Source organism: Esox lucius, chromosome 1 (genome assembly GCF_011004845.1).
Source record: "Esox lucius isolate fEsoLuc1 chromosome 1, fEsoLuc1.pri, whole genome shotgun sequence".
Lineage (NCBI taxonomy): Eukaryota > Metazoa > Chordata > Actinopteri > Esociformes > Esocidae > Esox > Esox lucius.
Window position 1 is genome coordinate 15,717,958 of NC_047569.1, and position 18,982 is coordinate 15,736,939.

At 42.1% G+C, this 18,982-nt stretch overlaps 1 protein-coding gene across 11 annotated transcripts in view; it reads right to left on the reverse strand.

The window, feature by feature from the left end:
• Positions 1-352: 352 nt before the first annotated feature.
• The window catches only part of pax3b (paired box 3b), a 31,028-nt gene continuing 12,398 nt past the window's right edge, over positions 353-18,982 (reverse strand). For 8 of the 11 annotated variants that reach the window (XM_020048384.3, XM_010882520.4, XM_010882341.4 and 5 more), the window contains 5 exons: positions 13,411-13,610; positions 10,507-10,672; positions 8,645-8,856; positions 3,700-3,982; positions 353-2,165 (listed from right to left, as the gene is read on the reverse strand). In XM_020048384.3, coding sequence (XP_019903943.1) covers positions 2,131-2,165; positions 3,700-3,982; positions 8,645-8,856; positions 10,507-10,672; positions 13,411-13,610 — 896 coding nt within the window. In that variant the 3' untranslated portion in view covers positions 353-2,130. Of the gene's footprint in view, positions 2,166-3,694; positions 3,983-8,644; positions 8,857-10,506; positions 10,673-13,410; positions 13,611-18,982 lie in introns of all 11 variants that reach the window. The other 3 variants (XM_010882604.4, XM_010882431.4, XM_020048305.3) reach the window with 1 other exon arrangement.

Here is an 18,982-nt window from a genome sequence, read left to right on the forward strand (position 1 = left end):
TGTGGAACAAAAGTGTGTTTGTTAACAGTACGCAGGGCCAGGGGGTATTAATAGGTCGTGCAGATGTTTGAATGTCTCCAGTACCACTGAGAAAGGCTGTTGTGTTCAAGTCCAATTTGGTGTCAGGAACCCCTCATAGCGGTTCTATTTTTACCCAGGGCTTTAAATCAAACATACATATTTATCATGCAATCATCTGAGTCATTGTCATTGGACAATTACTGACAACAACGATGTCATACGAAATGACCATGTTCAGACGACAATTACTCCGAAATGACAGAGAAAATGAAAACAATTAGACTGTATTTTCTTTGTTTTTTTAATTATAAATAGTAATAATAATGTGCTTGTACACAAGACATTACATCATCATTCTGTCAAATTATACAAAAAATATATAAAAATGTAAGAAACCATCGGAAAGAAAGAAAAAAGCAATGTTACAGGCAAATGTACAATTGATCACTGAGTGTTTTAGCAACCTTTGAACTAGGATGTGTTTACGCATCCATCTACCACGCAAAGTTCCTGTGTGTTGCAGTTAACGGCACTAAAACGTTGCAGAACGTTGAAGAATGATGTTACTGATCAGTTTACCCGGATAATAAATAAGGCTGTGACAAAAACACTGCACTATTGACCTTTGTCGCTGCAAAACACAACAAAAAAACACAAAAGCAAATGAAATCAAATTAAATCATTTGGCTTTGCAGTATTTAAGAAAAAAATCTCGACTTCCTTTTTTTTTTCCCTTAAAGCAATACTCTCCACACTTGCCTGGAATGACTTCGGTGTCTTTTTTACAATGTGTGTCCCATCTTTCCCAGGCGATTCGCAATCACAGTGGCTGCTATCGACGTTGGTGGCTGTCATTATTATTTGTTTTGTACCTCGAAGTCTTAAAGGCACGTGTCATAAAAAAAGCACTCAGTTGTAATGAAAAGGTTTCTAGCTTAAGACACGAGATAGGTCGATGCATTGGCTGACTGAGGTACAGAACCAGTCAAAGAGTTGTACTGCGTATTATATTGCACTGCTAGTCAGCTGGGCTAGTCTGTGGTGAAGTTTTCCTGGACTTCTCAAGTGTCTCCGGGTTGTGAGTTTCGTAAACAACTAGGTCTCCATTGGGGGGGATTCTCTATCCCTCGACTGATCAGCCTTTTTACCTTTCAGAGCTACTGAGTCCCCCCTCCTCCATCTCCTCCTCCTCTTCCTTCATCTGTCACTTTCCCCAAAGTCACCCATGACCCCTTGGAAACCCTCTAAAGCTACAAAAGATCTGAGTCTTCAACAAAACACAGTGAGAGTTGTGAAAAATATTTTAAAACATTCATTGTTTGACATGATCCAGGGAACAGGACAACTGTGCACTGTAAAACTTTTTTTTTTTAAATGAAATAAAACACTTTAACTTACAAAAGTCAACCTGCTCCAGTATGATTCACTAACAATCCTATTCTCACTGGTTGACTTATAATTGTAAGTTTAACGAAACAGAATATTTTTTCTACAGTGTATACATTATCAGTTTATGTATGATGTCTCAAATCCTTCCACTTGATGGAACAAATCGTTTTTTTAACAATTTTCTTTTCTACCATTGTTTTTCCCACATACAGCTGGAATATTGTGCTCCTTCTTCTCCGTAGCGGAACAGAATCTGCCGCAGCAAGAATTGTACGCAAAAGTGAAAATCACATTCTTTTTTCGTTCAGAAATGAATAGGAAGAATATGGATTCATTTGGCCCTATGGCTAACAAGTATAAAGGCTTTTCTCTGCTCTAAGGCTACTGGTGTCTAAATACACAGTGACGTGATGACGGCCCATCGCGTCCAGGCTTGTCTGCTCAAAGGCTGCTCTGTGGCGGAGTCCTCCATGGCCCTTCTGGTTACAGCTGGTGCCCAATGTGGGGCAGACTTCATCCAGTGGAACCCAGGTCAGTCAACACACATCATTCTACGTTTGTGTGGGTTTTTTTTGTGGGGGGGTTTTTGGCCTTAAATTCCTCTCTAACAATGTACTTTCTTGGTCTACAGGAACAGATCATTGTTGAGTTGAGGTGCCCAGGTCAGGGATGGACTGGGCCAGGTCGCAGTTGAAGGGTCAATTCAAGGGAAGCAGGTTCTCAGGTGATCTCTGGTCTCAGATAATGAAGGGCACCTGGAAGGAAACGCAGAAGAGAATGTAATGAGTTATATATGCGATGACGGAGACAAAGAGGGTTTGAACCACGTGCATGCATGCGCATGTGTGCGTGCGTGATTGTGCGCGAGAGAGCTTTAAAGAGTTGGACTAGATATCAGACCAGGCTGTGTTAGAGGGTTAGGCTTGACCCACGGTCCGGTACAGGGGACTCTAGAACGAGGATTCATCCTGCTTCCCCAGCTGACCTCCACAGGCACAGCTAACGCACCTGTTTCTAATCGCTGCCCTGCCAGTGGATGTTAGTATCCTTCCACCCCAAGAACAGACCTTTTCCCATTCTACAGACCTAACCGCACACAGAGTCTCTCTGATTAATGACATCAAGATGTGCTCCTTCTGATGGCTGTGTGTGTTTGTGTCTGTGTGTATATGTGATACACCTTTATGTGTACTCGAAGGGGACCAGATGTCCCCACAGAGATAGAACATGAGTTACTGAATGGGTTACTGAAAAACCTCCAATTGGACAGTGTTGGAATTGGGGTTAGTTTCAGGTTTAGGCGTTACCAGTTAGGTTTAGGTTTTGAGTTAGGCATTATGGCTAAGTTTAGGCATAAAAGTTAAGTTATTGAGTTTAAGATTAGAGTAGGGTTAGGGCTAGGGAATAGGGGACATGGATTTCTGGGTCAATGTCATGTCTCAGGTCCCCTCAAAGCTCGAAAAAACAGTGTTTGTGTGTCTGTCTGTCTCTGCATATGTGTGTGTGTGTGTCTGGATATGTGTGCGTGTGGTGCGTGCCTGCAAGCACGTGGGTGGGTGCGTGCACGTCGTGTTTCCGTCCACTTAGACATTTCTTCAAGATATTTAATTAAGCATTTCTTTGTCTTCGGATATTAAGTTAGATACTCACTGGATACCTGCCCTCCTTTTCAAAGCCGTGGCAGTAAGCTACACGGATGGTTGCCATAACTTTGAAATGAGAGGTCGCCGCCAGGTCGACGGACTGGCCTGATTGGGCGACTCGTGCAGGTCGCCCCCCCCACCCTTACCCCCGCAGAGGGAAACTGAAAACTGCGGGCTGCTCTAATCACGGCTGAGTGCATGCGGATGACGTCGCTTTCAATGAGGTCGCTGAACGTTTGTTTGATGTGAGAGTTAACCCAATGTTAATGCCAACCGAAAGGCCTCCTGGCTGCTCAACAAGCCTCCCGTAAAGGAAACCTTCCAGGAGAGCCTATCTAACACTATCAGCACAGCTTGACAGGAATTAACTCAATTGCTGACAGGCGAAGCGGAGCCGGCAGCAGTAAACCAAAGGACGGACACAATTCAAAACACACATTGTTATTTCGGAGATAGCATCGAACAGCTCCATACCACTCTTACAGTAAATCCCCAATGTTTTCTTTAGATGCTAACGTACTTCCCCCCTGTGTTAAAGTATCAGAGCGGTACACTGAAGAGCGCCAAAATCTTGACGGAATAGGATTTGAGGGCCGTATCGCCAAGTGTTCGAGTGCGTAACAGAAGTGAGAGGTATTGACCTTACTTTGTCCGTGGTACTGCCCATACTGGTAGGAGCTCACGGGGTCCACGCTGTAGGCCGGGGAGCTGTAGGAGGACGGGCAGTAGGACTGGGTGTTGGGCAGCGACGGGAGACTGGGGATGTTGGGGACACCGGACAGGCCCTCCAGACCTTTCATGTGTTCCAGACGCTGGGAGCAGCTGGCCCCCATTCCCCCGGGGGGCTCCAGGCCGCCTGTCAGGGGGGAGATGGCATAGTCACTCTGGGGCTGGTGAGGCACCCCGCCTGGATTCAAAAGACCCATCACCTGGAGAGAGAGAGGGAAGAGAAGAGAGAGAGAGAGAGAAAAGAGGGTCAGTCCCAAATCTGTAGATTACATGGGATGCATGTGACTAAGATGGTGGTGAAGCTTTTAGTTGTGTATGTTTTTCTACCCTACCCCCATCCAAACCCCAAGCAGTAACACATTGCAACCCTGCCTCACTCAGACAGGAAGCTCCCCTCTAAAGACATCAAAAGACTTCCACCAGGCCTTTCCAGACAGGCAGAGATAGGCCCAAAGAGGAAAAATTAACCAATTTGTCTCAGAACCTCAAATACACTTATTTGGAAAATCTCCCTCACTGCTTCCCTGGAAAGCATAGGCTGAGATAAAGACTTATCGCCATAGATGTACCGACACAGATAACGTTCAAAACCTCTGGAAGCACAGAGAAAAGCCTCGAGACCACAGCAGACAAGCTGCAGACAGGGGAACAGACTAGGCTTTGACCTGTTGCTGATTAGCCAACAGATAATTGAATTTGGAGGAATATTTCTTGGCGAGCAAAGGATGGAAAAGAGCCGCAGGGGTTTGAGTGTTGTTGTAGAGGCGGTTCAGACAAAACAACCCATAACAAAACTGACACTACTCCACCTAAATTGATAAGAACGAGCTCATCAAAAGTGTCTTACTAACAGATAATTGCTATTACTCAAGATCAACTCACTCAAGATATGTCCGAACCCAACATGAACACTTCATACTCACATCAATTCTCTCTAAACAGGCACTCTGGCCTCTGCTGGTGCCCTAATGAAAAGCAGGTATGCTGCACTTTGGACTGTTCTGGCCCTATAAGTGACATATTATTCGACATCCACACACACAGATGGTCCCGCTTAAGTCATTTCCCAGGCAGGGGACCGAGGAGCCCATGTTGATTTTGAGAGAGGAGTTGTGTTTCCCGACCCCAGAAACATTTTTCTAAAAAATTACCTACATTGGGAACACTCTGTTTAAACAGAAAAATGCATATGGCTGGCATGAGTGCTTCTTCAGAGAAACTATGTCTTTCCAAAAAATATTTATGTTCTCTTTTCCTTTCCCGCCTCTCACTCTCTCACTCTCCATCTCACTCTCTCTCTCTCTCTCTCTCTCTCTCTTTGTTTGTTGTGTGACATGGCCCCTGGCTGGGCTTTCCAGTGGCCAACGGCACCAAATCAGCGTGTCCAGGAGGAGCAGAAGAGCAGGGGAAGAATGTTGGAATGACGGAAGTCTGAGACATACTGGACATTCCTCCTCTCATAGACGAACACAAATAAATGAGGATTTAACTTTTAAACAGAGGAATGTGGAGACAAACATTTTAAAAATGCAGTCATGACAGCGCTGCCTTTGGGGTTAACGCTTTACGTAGTGTGTGTGTGTGTGTGTGTGTGTTTGGGGGTGGGGGATTCCCTGTCCAAGACAGCTGTATATGGAGTGTGTAAGAGAGGAAGGTGTAGAAGCAACAGACATTCACGGAATGGGTTGTTTCCCATGCACCACAAGACACCCACACATATCATGGTCATCAGACAGAAGCTCTGTCAGTGGAATCCTGACAAACACCCTTGAAGAGGACATGGTGTGTTCCTTACAAATGGAAAACATGTGGGGGTCAGACACCCCATTTATCAGAAAGAGAGAGAGCAGGAGGGAGAGAAGGTAAGGGGTGTTTGATTTATACAATTGTGTGTAGTGCCATCCAGCCAACTTTCTCCACATATTGCATGCAAACAAAATATCTTCGATCAACCTTATTTCTACAACCCCGACACTGTGTAAAATGCAAATAAATACAGAACGCAATGATGTCCACATCACTTTTCCCTACATTTAATTGAAAATAGTACAAACACAACAAATAAAATGTAGAAATATTTTTGATTTCGGAAAAATACATACCCATTTTGAATTTAATGCCAGAGACACGTTTCAAAAAAGTTGGGACAGGGGCCCATTTACCACTGTGTTGCATCCCCTCTGCTTTTAACAACAGTCTGTAAGCATTGGGGAACTGAGTAAACCATTTGCTGTAGTTTTGAAAGTGAAGTGTTTTCCCATTCTTGCTTGATAGAGGATTTCAGCTGCTCAACAGTTTGGGGTCTCCTTTGTCATTTCATAATGCACCAAATGTTTTCAATGGGTGACAGATCTGGATTGCAGGCAGGTCAGTTTAGCACCCAGACTATTTTATTACGGAGCCATGCTGTTGTAATAGGTGCAGAATGTGGTTTGGCATTGTCTTGCTGATATAAGCAAGGGCTCCCTGAAAAATAAGTTGTTCCAAAACCTGTATATACAGCTCTGGAAAGAATTAAGAGACCACTGCACCTTTGTCTATCCTTTCCAAAAAATTAAAACAAGAAGGTTTTGTGTGAGGAACAGAAGGGTTAAAATTAAGAGACCACTGCAAATTGAACGCTTCTGTTCCTCACACAAAACTTTCCTTTTCAACTTTTTTGGAAAGGAAATAAAAAGGTGCAGTGGTCCCTTCATTTTTTTCTGGAGCTGTAGTGTTCAGCATTAATGGTGCCTTCACAGAATGTACTAATGCACCCCCATACCATCACGGATTCTAACTAATAAGAAGCCAGATGGTTCCTCTCCACTTTAGTCCCAAGGACGCAGTGTCTACTAGTCCCCAAAATAATTTCTAATTATAATATAGTAATTTATACAATAATAATTTCAAATGTTGATTAATCTGCCTACAAAACAGTTTTCCTCTTTGCCTCAGTCCATCTTAAAGGAGCTCAAGTCCAAAGAAGGCGGCGGCAGCGGTTCTGGATCTTGTTAATGTGTTATTTCTTTGCATGGTAGAGTTTTAACTTACATTTGTGGATGCATTTGTGGATGCAGACAATTGTTTTTGGAAATGTTCTGAGCCCTTGTAGTGATTTCCGCTAAAGGATCGTGTCTGTTTTTAATGCAGTGCCGCCTAAGGGCCCAAAGATCACGGCCATCTAATATTGGTTATCCCTTGCATACAGAGATTTCTCTGGATTCTTTGAATCGTTTAATGAGATTATGTACCGTAGATGATGAGATCCCCAAACTCTTTGCCTTTATATGTTAAGACATTTTATTCTTAAATTGTTGCCCTACACAGTCTTTCATAGAGTGTTGAACCCCTGCCCTATCCTCACTTCTGACAGACTCATCCTCCCTGGAATGATCTTTTAATACCCAATCATGTTACCTGTTGCCAATTGACCTAATTAGTTATGTGATATTCCACCAAGTTTAATTTATTTAGCATTACACCACTTTCCCAATCTTTTGTTGCCTCTGTGCCAACTTTTTTGAAACATGTTGCTGGCATAACATTTGAAACGGGCATGCATTTTTCAAGAAACAATAAGATGTCTCAGTTTCAATATTTGATATGTTGTCTTTGTACTATTTGCTATTGAATATAGGGTTTAGATGATTTGCACATCATTGCATTCTGTTTTTAACTACATTTTATGCAGCGTCCCAACTTTTTTGGAAACGGGGTTGTAGTTGCCAAATAGTTTGCAGAGTTGACCTGGTGATTTCAAATATGTTTTCAATATACAGCCTTCATTAGATTTTATTAAATTAAAGACCAAACTAATTTACAAGGATAGTTTTTTGAATGTTTTTTGCATGTACTTTATTTCCAGTTATTTTCAGTGTTGTAACATCACCCAGAGAGTTTTTTAGATCAAAAATATTCCTTTACTTCTTTGGCTGCCTCAGTCAATGGCATGAGTAATACTAGCATTTGTAGATGGTCTTGCCAAAAGATACACCGCAATGCTGAACAAAATATATATATATTTAAAACAATAATTTAATTGAGAGACTACAAAATACATCACATTTAACAAGTGAAAGACAATTACAGGAACTTTTCAAATTTAAATAAATCCAGCAAGGATTAACTATGGGTTGTGTCTTTATATGCATAAATGATATCTAGTAGGCTCCTTTTATTAATATGGAAATGTTATATTAATATGGTGAGATGAATTCCCATATTATGAACGTATTATCTCTCTCCATGAAACCAGCATTCATCTTAACCATGGCTGGCTCTCCTGTCAATCAGCCTCTCCATATTCTCCCACAGTCAAAAGTGACCCTGAAGCACTGTGTGTGTGTGTGTGTGTGGGTGGGTGTGGGGAGGGGGGTAGGTGGGTGCATGTGTTTGTGCATATGTAAGCATGTGTGGGTGTGAGTGCGCACGCTGTCCCTGTGCAATATTCTCTGAGCAGCTGAAATCTCATTTTCTGCATGTTAGAACAGCCCTTAATGTTTAGATAAAGAGACGATAGTACATCATGCCTGTATAATTGGCCATAATTGTCTTTTCAGTTTTAATCTTCTCATTCGTTTCTCTTCTTCTGTGTCCTTCCTCTCTCCTTTTCCAGTCACCAGTACTTCCCCTTTCACCAACCTCCTCCTGTCCTGGCCTTCCCATATAGTTTCACAGTGGTACTCTGTATGTATGTGTGTGTGTGTGTGTGTGTGCAGTGTGTGTGCATATGTGTGTGTGTGTGTGTGGGGGGGGTGTGCTGCGTGTGAGCATGTGTGTGTGCGTGTGTGCGTGTGTGTGCATGTGTGTGTGGGTGTGTGTTCGTGCATGTGTGTATGTTTTTGTGTGAGTGGTTGGATCCGTTGCTCCCCTGGACTCACCTGGGAAGAGAGGCCATTGCTGATGGCGGGGTTCATTGCGTTGGGCGGGCCTCCTGACGTTACGAAACTGTCGGAGTAGCCTGAGAAGCCGTGCCTTCCGGAGGCCAGACAGTAGGCCGACCCTCCGTCCTGCCCTCCCCCAACTGAGCCCTGGTGGCCTGAGGAAGGGGGCAGGGGCTGGGGACGGTGTAGCGTGCTAGCCTGCTCAGACACTGCCAAGGGAAAGACAAACATAGTGGAGAAACATCGGATACAGTTAAAACCCCTACATACCTCTAGAACATGACTTTTTTTATAGGTGGATTTGGTGGATCTGTTTAGCACACATCAAGGCGCTGATGATGCATTATGTAAATGTATACTAGTGTATTTAAAGTAGATGTTTGGCCTTTTCATATAGCTGTGATTTATTCCATACTGCTGGCATTAATTGTTGGTGTAAATCGTCTAAAGCAGTGAGGTCAGAGTCAGTGAGTTACATTGGCCCCAACACATTGGCCCCAACACATTGGCCCCAACACATTGGCCCCAAGTTTGATTCCCCAGTTGGGAAAAACTCCATCGTTTGTCCTTATGCACTGGCAAAGTAGATCATTATAAAAAATACCTACACGAACAGACGAGAAATTCTGCTGGCTTCACTGATAAAAATTAGAACTACTGTATAAAATACATAATTTAAATAAATCAAATTGCTCAGAGTAAAATATTTTGTTTAACAAGAAAACATTTCCCAAAAACTCTGAGATCAAAATGATGGAAGCCTCTGTTTTCAAAACATTGACTTGTGAGGATAACAGCATTTCCTAAAATGTCTCATGAATCAGAGAACACATTGGGAGTGATCTTAGACCATTCCTTCATACAGAATCCCTACAGATCATTGATTTTCTTTTGCCTGCGCATAAGGACCACTCTATTCCATTCAAACCATCTCCAGAAACAGGAAGTGGCCATTGCAAGATGTAGATTCGGGGGGCAAATAACTCTTTATTTGTGGATGTTCACATGAGCTTGGGGTTATTGTCTTGCAAGGTGATCAACTCAGAGATTACCAGGCATTTGACTGAAATATCCCGAGATTACATTAAGTCATGATGCCATTGACCTCAGGATGAGTGGAAGCATTGATAAACCATAATGTCAAACTGTAGATATGGAGTACATTTCAAAGCTAACCCACAACTGGTATGTATAACCAAGGATGGATTTTCATGTCATCCAACAGTCAGAACTGCAGAGGTTTTCTAACCAGCACTGGCATAATAACAGTGCTCATTGGAACCAACATGTCTCAACCCAAAAATACTCATACATTGTAGCGGTCAACATCAAATATCACATGACATTGCTGATCATGATGAACAGTATGATTTCAAAGCATTCATATCTAAAAATATAACGGATGCAGTACATTCTTATAGACTGAAGCTGGTTTATATCTAGAAAATAATGGATGCAGTACATTATTATAGTCTGAATCTGGTTTATATCTAAAACATAATGAATGCAGTACATTATTATGGTCTGAATCTGGTTTATATCTAAAACATAATGGATGCAGTACATTCTTATATTCTGAATCTGGTTTATATCTAGAGCATAATGGATGCAGTACATGCTTATATTCTGAATCTGGTTTATATCTAGAGCATAATGGATGTAGTACATTCTTATAGTCTGAATCTGGTTTATATCTAAAACACAATGGATGCAGTACATTCTTATAGTCTGAAGCTGGTTTATGTCTTGGACATAATGGATGCAGTACATTCTTATAGTCTGAAGCTGGTTTATGTCTTGGACATAATGGATGCAGTACATTCGTATAGCCTCAAGCTGGTTTATATAGCGGGTCTCACCTTGTGATATAGACGTCGGGGGATACGGGCTGTCAGCCAGCTGATAGGGTGAGAGACTGGACATGGCAGAGGGCGGGAACCCTCCAGGGATCAGGTGATTGAAAGCCATGAGCTGACTGGCTCCTGCCTGCTTCCTCCACCTGGCTCTTCTGTTACTGAACCACACCTGGACGATACATGAGAGAACACATTGTTTTTAATATTCAGTTCCATTAACCGATTCCTGGTTTGTGTATTTCTATACAAAAAAATATATATATTAAAGTTGAAAAAAACATATTTTCTTCCATTATTTTAGCTTACAGATTACATTTACGATATTATAATTTTTTTAATTGGGGGGGAATGTATTATGTTGTATATTTGGCCTGCTCTATGGCTGGAAATGCTCTTGTACTAAGCAATGGAACTCAATTTCAAACCTTCAAAAAGTGAAAAGGACAATAATAGTCTATCAAATCTGTCTAAAATCCTTCATTACTTGGTAATGAACTAGTTCGGCTATACCAGAAGGATATCTTCATTTCCTCATGTAGCACAATGACCTCATGGTCTTTAGATAGTTTTACATTAAATAAATGTAAACAAAAATGTTCTAATCAACTGAGGAAAACAAAATGGCTTTGGTTTTCAACTTGTTTGAAGAATATAAAATAATCAAATTTTTTCTTACGTTAATTCCATCAATGTGTCTGAATCAATTGTGGAATAGTTATGATTTATTAGAAATTGTCAAAAAATGTATTTTGTTTTACAGGAAAAAATTATTTTGAGTATCGGAAGTCAAAGCCATCTGTCTTGTCACCCACTAAAGATAGATATAGTTATTCTTGTTATGAAAAAAAATACATTTTAATCACAACATATTCCAAGCATTGGCTGTAAAAAGACATATTATTGGCTTTATAAATGTTGATTTATGTTCAGAATCAAGATAACATCCCAAACATCTAAATAAATTAGCCATGGTACATTTATAGTACTATAAAACAAATCCAAGTTAAGTTGGTCAATTTGTATTACATATTTGAATAAAAAATATGTAATGTTTATATAATGAATTCAGAGCAATTGTTGGACAAAAAAAGTGACAACAATTCATGAATTTATTTGATGAAAAAAAAACTTCTTATGTTGTGATAGCTGATTTTATCTCTCAAAATGACTATTTCAAATTGTGTAAATATTAAGATTCATATTTGTGTGGATAAACAGGGGATTGTTCTGATTTTTTAAAATGTCTGATACAGGTCATTCCAGGTGGCGCAGCAACCTAAGGCATTCTTTCACAGAACTAAGTTGACCACAATCTAGGTTAGAGCCTTGTGATACTCGCTGGTGAGAGGATGAGAAGCCCTACAAGCAACTGTCAAACAAGTTGCTTGGGAAACAGGAAGCAATCGTCAGAAGGGATTTCCTGATCTTATCGCGCTTTACTGACCCTGACAGTCATACAGAACGTCTTTAATACGAAAGGAAGGGTTTTGCAGGAAACCCAACTATATTTTAATATTTGTAATTGAAACATTGAAGATAGCAAATCCATTAGCCCTACTATTAGGTGTGTGATCCATGTCGATCTGGATATGTTGGAACCTGCTCTCTCCACAAAGATAGTCAAACGTGAAAATGTTATTTCTGGTTGAAGGAAAAACCTTAGGCATTACCAGCATAGTTAAGTGTATGGATTAAAAAGAAAGTTGATAAAAGATAAGTTATTGAAATTAAAGCTATGTTACGATTAGGATAAGGAAAATGGTTAGGTTTAAGACAAGGAAATAGGGAACATGGATTTCTGGGTCTGGGTTAGATCTCAAGTCCCCACAAAGATAGAAAACAAACATGTCTGTGTGTGTGTGTGTGCGCGTGCGTGCGTGTGCATGCGTGTGTATGTGTGTGTGTTTGTGTGTGTATGTGTGAGTCTGCACACTGCCTGCGGCTATAGTTAGAAAGTAGATAGTGATCTCCACTCTGTGAAGACCACACTGTGACATCATCTGTTTTTGTGTGTGCATCTGTCTGTGTGTGGGGGGGGCGGTTGGTCATGTGGTCCTCTCCAGACCATCCCATGTGATTCCTTCCTGTCCAAAGCCAACAAGGCCCTCTCTATCTCCACATCTCCTACCACCAGCAAAACATCATAACATAAAGACACAACAGTATCTCACACAGTCGCTGCCCCATATAAATAAATCCATCCAAAACTTAAGGTCCTGCGGTTATAGAAAACAATCACATCACATTGGACAGCCATTCTTGTATTTCTATGCACCGACGGAGTGAACAAAGGAATACATCATCCTATTTGAGTAAAAACATCATCCTATATAAATGAAAACATCATCCTATATAAATGAATACATCATCATATATAAATGAAAGCATCATCGTATATAAATGAATACATCATCCTATATAAATGAAAACATCATCCAATATAAATGAATACATCATCCTATATAAATGAAAACATCATCCAATATAAATGAATACATCATCCTATATAAATGAATACATCATCCACATCTATAAATTAAAGATTTCACTTCTGCTTTGACCAGGATCTGGGGGTTATGCTGCCCCTGAATAGTCAGTGTTAGTGACTGGCAGCTCTCATGCTGAACCCCTATGCAATCGCCCTATTCCAGGCCCAGTAAATGCTCCATATGGGAGTTGTTGTGGTGATTTTACTGGGCCGTAGATCAGAGCAGGTCCTGCAGACTGGAGCACTAAGAATGCAGGAAGAAGGGGCAGGCTAGGAATGTGTGTGTGCATTAGTGGTGTGTGCGTGCGTGCAAGAGAGACAGTTTGAGTGTGGTTGTCCGCGTGTGAGTTGGTCGGTGTGTGAATCCTAGTGCACAATGTCAAAACGGCATGCATATGTGTGATGTGTGCGTAAGCTACCTGTACTCTGGCCTCTGTGAGCTTGGCCCTCTGAGCCAGCTCTTCCCTGGTGTAGATGTCTGGGTAGTGGGTCCGTTCGAAGGCTCTTTCCAGCTCCTCCAGCTGTTCAGCTGTGAAGGTGGTTCTACTGCGCCGCTGCTTCCTCTTCAGAGGCAAGTCTGGTTCAGACTCCACGTCGGACCCCTCATCTGAGTGGCTCGCTACAACACACACGAAGGACATGTCAGTTAGCTTTCTCCAAGTTAGATCCCTATTATTGGAAAGCAACTGAGGCTTTGACAGACCTTGGTTTTGGGCGTGCTATTATATTTTTCAGAGTGCTATTACATTTCAAATTAAAGTGAAATAGTATGTAGCACATTTTTCTATTTTCATCTGAAACGGGAACGTATCCAACAGACAAAGCTCGGCAATTGGTAGGAAACAGGCACCTTGCCATGCCAAAATATAATCAGTTATTTCGGCAACAGGGTTGCTGTAGGTAGCTGGCTAGCTTGTTTAGTTTCGTTGTCTAGATATTTTCATGGACTAAAGTTTGATTTCTATGTCACAATAAAGAGTCACATAGATTACCAAAACAACCTTATATGTATGTTGGCTAAAGTTAAGACAAGCTATCCCAAATTTAACACAAAAAACATTCTATAACCATTTTTATTTTTTATGAAAAGTTACTTTCAGTGTCAAATAGTGTCATTTGACATGTTTATTTTCACACTAAAATACCCAAACAAAATAGCATTCTATACCTGGGGGAGCAGTTAGATGGACAAATGGGACCATTTCTTAAGTTTGACAGTCATAGAAAGTATCATGGTAGCTAAAAATGCAGCTTAGCCAGTTAGTCAACCATATTAAACAAAATGATAGGGGATTGGGAAGCTGCTAACTAATGCACCTCACATTGCTTTAAATATGTTTCAGCAAAAGATGCCAAACTAGCTACAGTTGCTGAGTGGGTAACAAGCAAGATAGCATTTTGACAAATAAGCAGCTGCCTACTGCTTCATTGTGCACAGCTGCTTAAAATGAGAAAATGCTGGAAGATTGTTATTCAATACTTTTGTGTCAGTATGTTTAGAACTTTATAAAACCAGTTAATTAAGCTGTTTGTATCAGAGCAAGTCAGTCAGCTAGCTACTTGTCAAAAACAGCATTAAACAGGAAGGATCTATTAACCTCTTATGTGATGTCACTGCTAACATGCCTACAAAACATACATGACGCATCCCGCAATGTGTTCACAACACAGGGACCCATGGGTGATATCTGCAGTAAAAGTGTCCCATGTTATCTCATGAAATCTCAGTTTTCGCCTGTTCACATTATATAAAAAATTAATGGAAAACACAAGTCATGTTAAACTATCATAGTGTCTATAGTTCCTGTGTTGGTCAAATCTCTCATCGTATTTAACAATGTGTTCTCAACTGACTCATCTGGTTAAATCAAGTTTCAAAATGTTTGTGATCTGACAGTGATCAACTAGGATTCCAAGTGACCAACAGGGAGAGTAAATGAGGTGTATCGGTGTGGAGCAGATGGAGATATCCACCCACCCACTTAAAGAAGTGTGAACTTGTTTGTTTTCCCTTTTCCCCTCTGCTATCTGTTTACATAAACCTCTACAGGGGAGGGGTTACTAACCCCTCCTAACGCCCCCTACTCCTCTTAATGTTCCCCTCTTGTCTTGTGCACCAACAGACTTCCATTCAGAGGCAGTATTCCCTGGGCTTTTCCGAATAATCCCACAGGACAAGGCTCCCAAGGCGCTGCAGCGGCGGGTTTGGGAGGACTAAGCGAAACACAAAGGCCTAATTTGGATCCAGGGACTGTTCATTTTCACGGGAAGGAGGCGGGGGGAAGTGGGTAGGGGGGGTCAGCGACGGACGGAGCGCACAAGGGACCGGTATTGTTTATAGTCAGAACCAAAGTTGGGGATGGACACACACGCAAGCAAATGTATAACCCCCATCTACACCACTTTGCAGGTGCATGCTGGTCTCATTTGCTCAGAGAGAAATCCCGCTCCTTTTATAGCAAGTTCACCAGGGGAGTGAATGGGCACGGCTCTTCAAAGCTGCGGCCCAGTGGTTACAAAAGCAAGGCAGAGTCAAGGCCAGAAAGACCCCTCTGGCTATTGTGTCAAATGTTCACCTTTACTGCCCTTCAGTGTCCTTAAGTCTGTAAACACACACACACACACAAACACACAAACACACAGTCATACACTGAAGCAGTCAGTGGAACCTCTCCTCAGCCTGATTGAGTTACTGTTGACCATGAGACTCGACAGCTTTTGAACGTCCACTTTCCAAGTTAAAATTAGATCAGTTTTAATACTATTGTGTAGCTCAAATAGGCCTTTTGCTACTTCAGAACAGAACTTTATTGAGGCTGGCGTGCCGACTTTGTGTTACACTTAATGAATTCCCTGGAGCAGAGGGGACATTTTTTGTGTGCAACAGTGTATTAGTTCCCCCTCAGAAGCAACAATAAAATACAAGAAAACCCAAATAGCTTAGCGCTCCTCATGTGAAACTGATCCACTCCTCCTCGGAGCTTTCACTTCTCAACACCAGTGGGAGTCGACTTCAGATGCATTAAGAGCAAATTGGTGAATTAACATTTAACAAAGTAAAAGAGGAGGAGGGAGAAATGGAGGGGGTTTGGTTACTATGGAAGATTATTCTTATTGTAGTTTGCACTTGCATCAGAATCTTTTTGACTGCATCCATCTTTACAGCGTCCCATATTCAAACATACAACTCAGCTGTTCCTATCCACACAGAACAGAATCCAGTTATAAAATGCTGTCTGTTAGGCCTTTTACAGTCAATTAAGATGGAATTCAGCTTTACGACATTTAACCGCTTAATACATTTTTCACACTGTGAACTACCTGTAGAACAAATCTTCAAAATCGTAAACATCTTCAAGCCACGTCACTAGCCAAACAAACAGAAATATGTGTTATTGGGAGGTGGGTGGCAGTAGTGGCTGCAACTTTCTACGGTAGACATTTTGGGGGGTGGAGGAGTTGGTGTTATGGGCATTATTTGAAACAGGACCGCCGGTGAAAACAGAGAGGAGCCTTTGTAGCTATCGTTCCTAGAGGCCCATAGAGAATGCTTGGTTTCCCCAGAAATACCAGCATGCAACAGCGTTCCAAAGCATTTCACAGGGATTTAGATTCTGGGAATGCTGAGTCGTTGCGAAAATCCTTAATCACTTTGGAATTACATATCGGTTAATACCCGTCAGGCTCGGCATCCTATCGAGCAAAATGTTTCAAACAGCTCCTCTGTGGCAAAAATATTTAAGGAGAACGTATGTAGTTTAGCTATAATAAGATGAACGCACGAATGAAGTCAGTCTTTCTTCCTCTTCCAGATCAAACACACGGCAGAGCAATTCGAAATTGTCCACTAAACTCACCGACCAAGACCTTTCAGAGTAACGTTCTCTAACTAAACACCTCCTACGCCTCCCTCCCTCTCTTCCTCACTCACCCTCTCTCCCCCATCTCTTTCTCACAGACTCTTTGTCTCCTTCTTCCAATCCCTCTCTCTCTCTCCCTCTCTGTGTGTGTACTCTGTCTCTCTCTCTCTGCCATATTTCTCCCTTTCTCTGTCTTTGTTGCTCTAAGGCTGAGGTCTTTGCTGGCGATTTGCACGCTCCATCTGTGGAATCCGTCATGGCTGCCTCGGCCCGCACAGAGGGGCCTGTCACCTGCCCCGCAGGGGAGCCAGGGCACAAAGAAGGCCAGGGAGGAGCGAGGGGGGGCGGGCACAGCTGGGGGGCTCCCCAAAACCTTCCTTCGCAGCCCCGAGGAACATAGGAGCACCTGAGGGATAGAGGAAGGCCACTGTTGTTCTCCTGTTCAAATGTGGGCAACCCCAACCCAGCTTCCATGCCTGTTCCTTTGCATTGTTGTTGTTTGTTCTGTTGTGCGTTGTCGTTGTGTGAGTCAGTGTGTTTGTGAGAGACAGTGTGGGTTGGGAGGGGGAACAGGCCCCGTCAGCAGATTCCCATTTTCTATGACCTCTTTTAATCCAGATGGGACGTTTCTGGCCATGTGTCTCATCAGCTCTACTTTATACACACATTATCGCGCTCTTCTTCCTATCGCGCCTCTCATTGCCGATTGTGAATGATCACCCTCATGTATTCTTACTGAATTGTCCAGCCAGAATACATGGCTGGACACTGGATACACTGGATCTCAATTAGGGACTAGGCCTTTGCATTTATATCTCACAGAGCAGACAGCCTACAGTGTTGTTTTGAGTGACTGATCTAGTGAGCTCATTTTAACTACTTGTGAACTTTGAGTAATGGTGCTCTGTTGAGTTTTGGTTTTGTGTTAATGTAACCCTTAATACTATGATAAAATATTTACTTTGTTAATGTAATATACTAACATTATTATTATATGAGTGACATTAATTCTGCTTTCCTTTAACCTTAATAATACACAAGCCCTTTTAGAGCTTGGGATGTTTAGCATGAATTACAAAAAGTTTCAGAAGAATTTAGATCCGCGACCACAGAGAAAGAACGCTGGAGACTTGGGTTGACGTTACCTGGGACACCTGGGGATAGGGTAGAGGAAACGCCTGCCACCCACCCGCTAACACTCGCCTCTCTCTTGCCACAACTCCTGCCTTCTGTAAACTCTGGAAATTGGGACTGACACCGCATTACACAGACCTCCCCCCTTCGGCTTTTACGTTGATGAGACTCGTCAGCCCTACAGCGACTCAGCTGGGACCGCGCGAAGGCCCCGGACCCACTCACTCGTACATCCATGCACTCTTACACTCACACACTCACTGCACATCCTAATCGCGACATAGGCATTCACAATTCCGCACGTTGGACATTCCCCGATGCTGCTTTATTTTACTTGTGAGCTAAAAATAGTTCCATGTGAAATACAAAAAGCAATCACACATTGGGATGATTGTGGATTTTTCTTCTTTTTTCTCGAGCTCAGCACGGAGCTAATAGAGCTTTTCTGTAAACCTGTGGTCTTTGAGTGCCCCGCTAGTACAGGCTGTTGCCCAGCGCCTCCATATCCATGGATCTCATAGCTTTCATTTGGCACTGGTGTATAGCCTTTCCAATTCAATTATACAGTCAATCCTATATATCTCTCTATGTGTTTACACAAACTATACCTTAAAATGTTTTATTCATACTCTAGCTAAACATTCAAATGTACTTTTCCATGTATTTTTTCACTTCACCTCAGCTGTGAGTTGAGTGGGTTTACAGTATGTGTGGGATTGGACCCGTAGGTCTACCTTGCCAGTTTGCCAAAACCCCAAAAGACACAGTGCAATCCTTAAAAGGGTCAAATCTGAATGTCAGAAACCCTGCAAAGTAGCTTGGCCTGAGCTTGGACCGCCAGGGTGCTGAAGTATTGCTGCTTTAAGCCGCAGTGAGGGGAGTTGTAGAGAAAAGAAAACTGTTTAATTTTAACCAAACCGTAGCTCTGAGCAGCATAGAGCACACCACAGCCTGAGCCAAAACAACCCGAAGGGAGCCAAGAGAACAGAAATGCCTG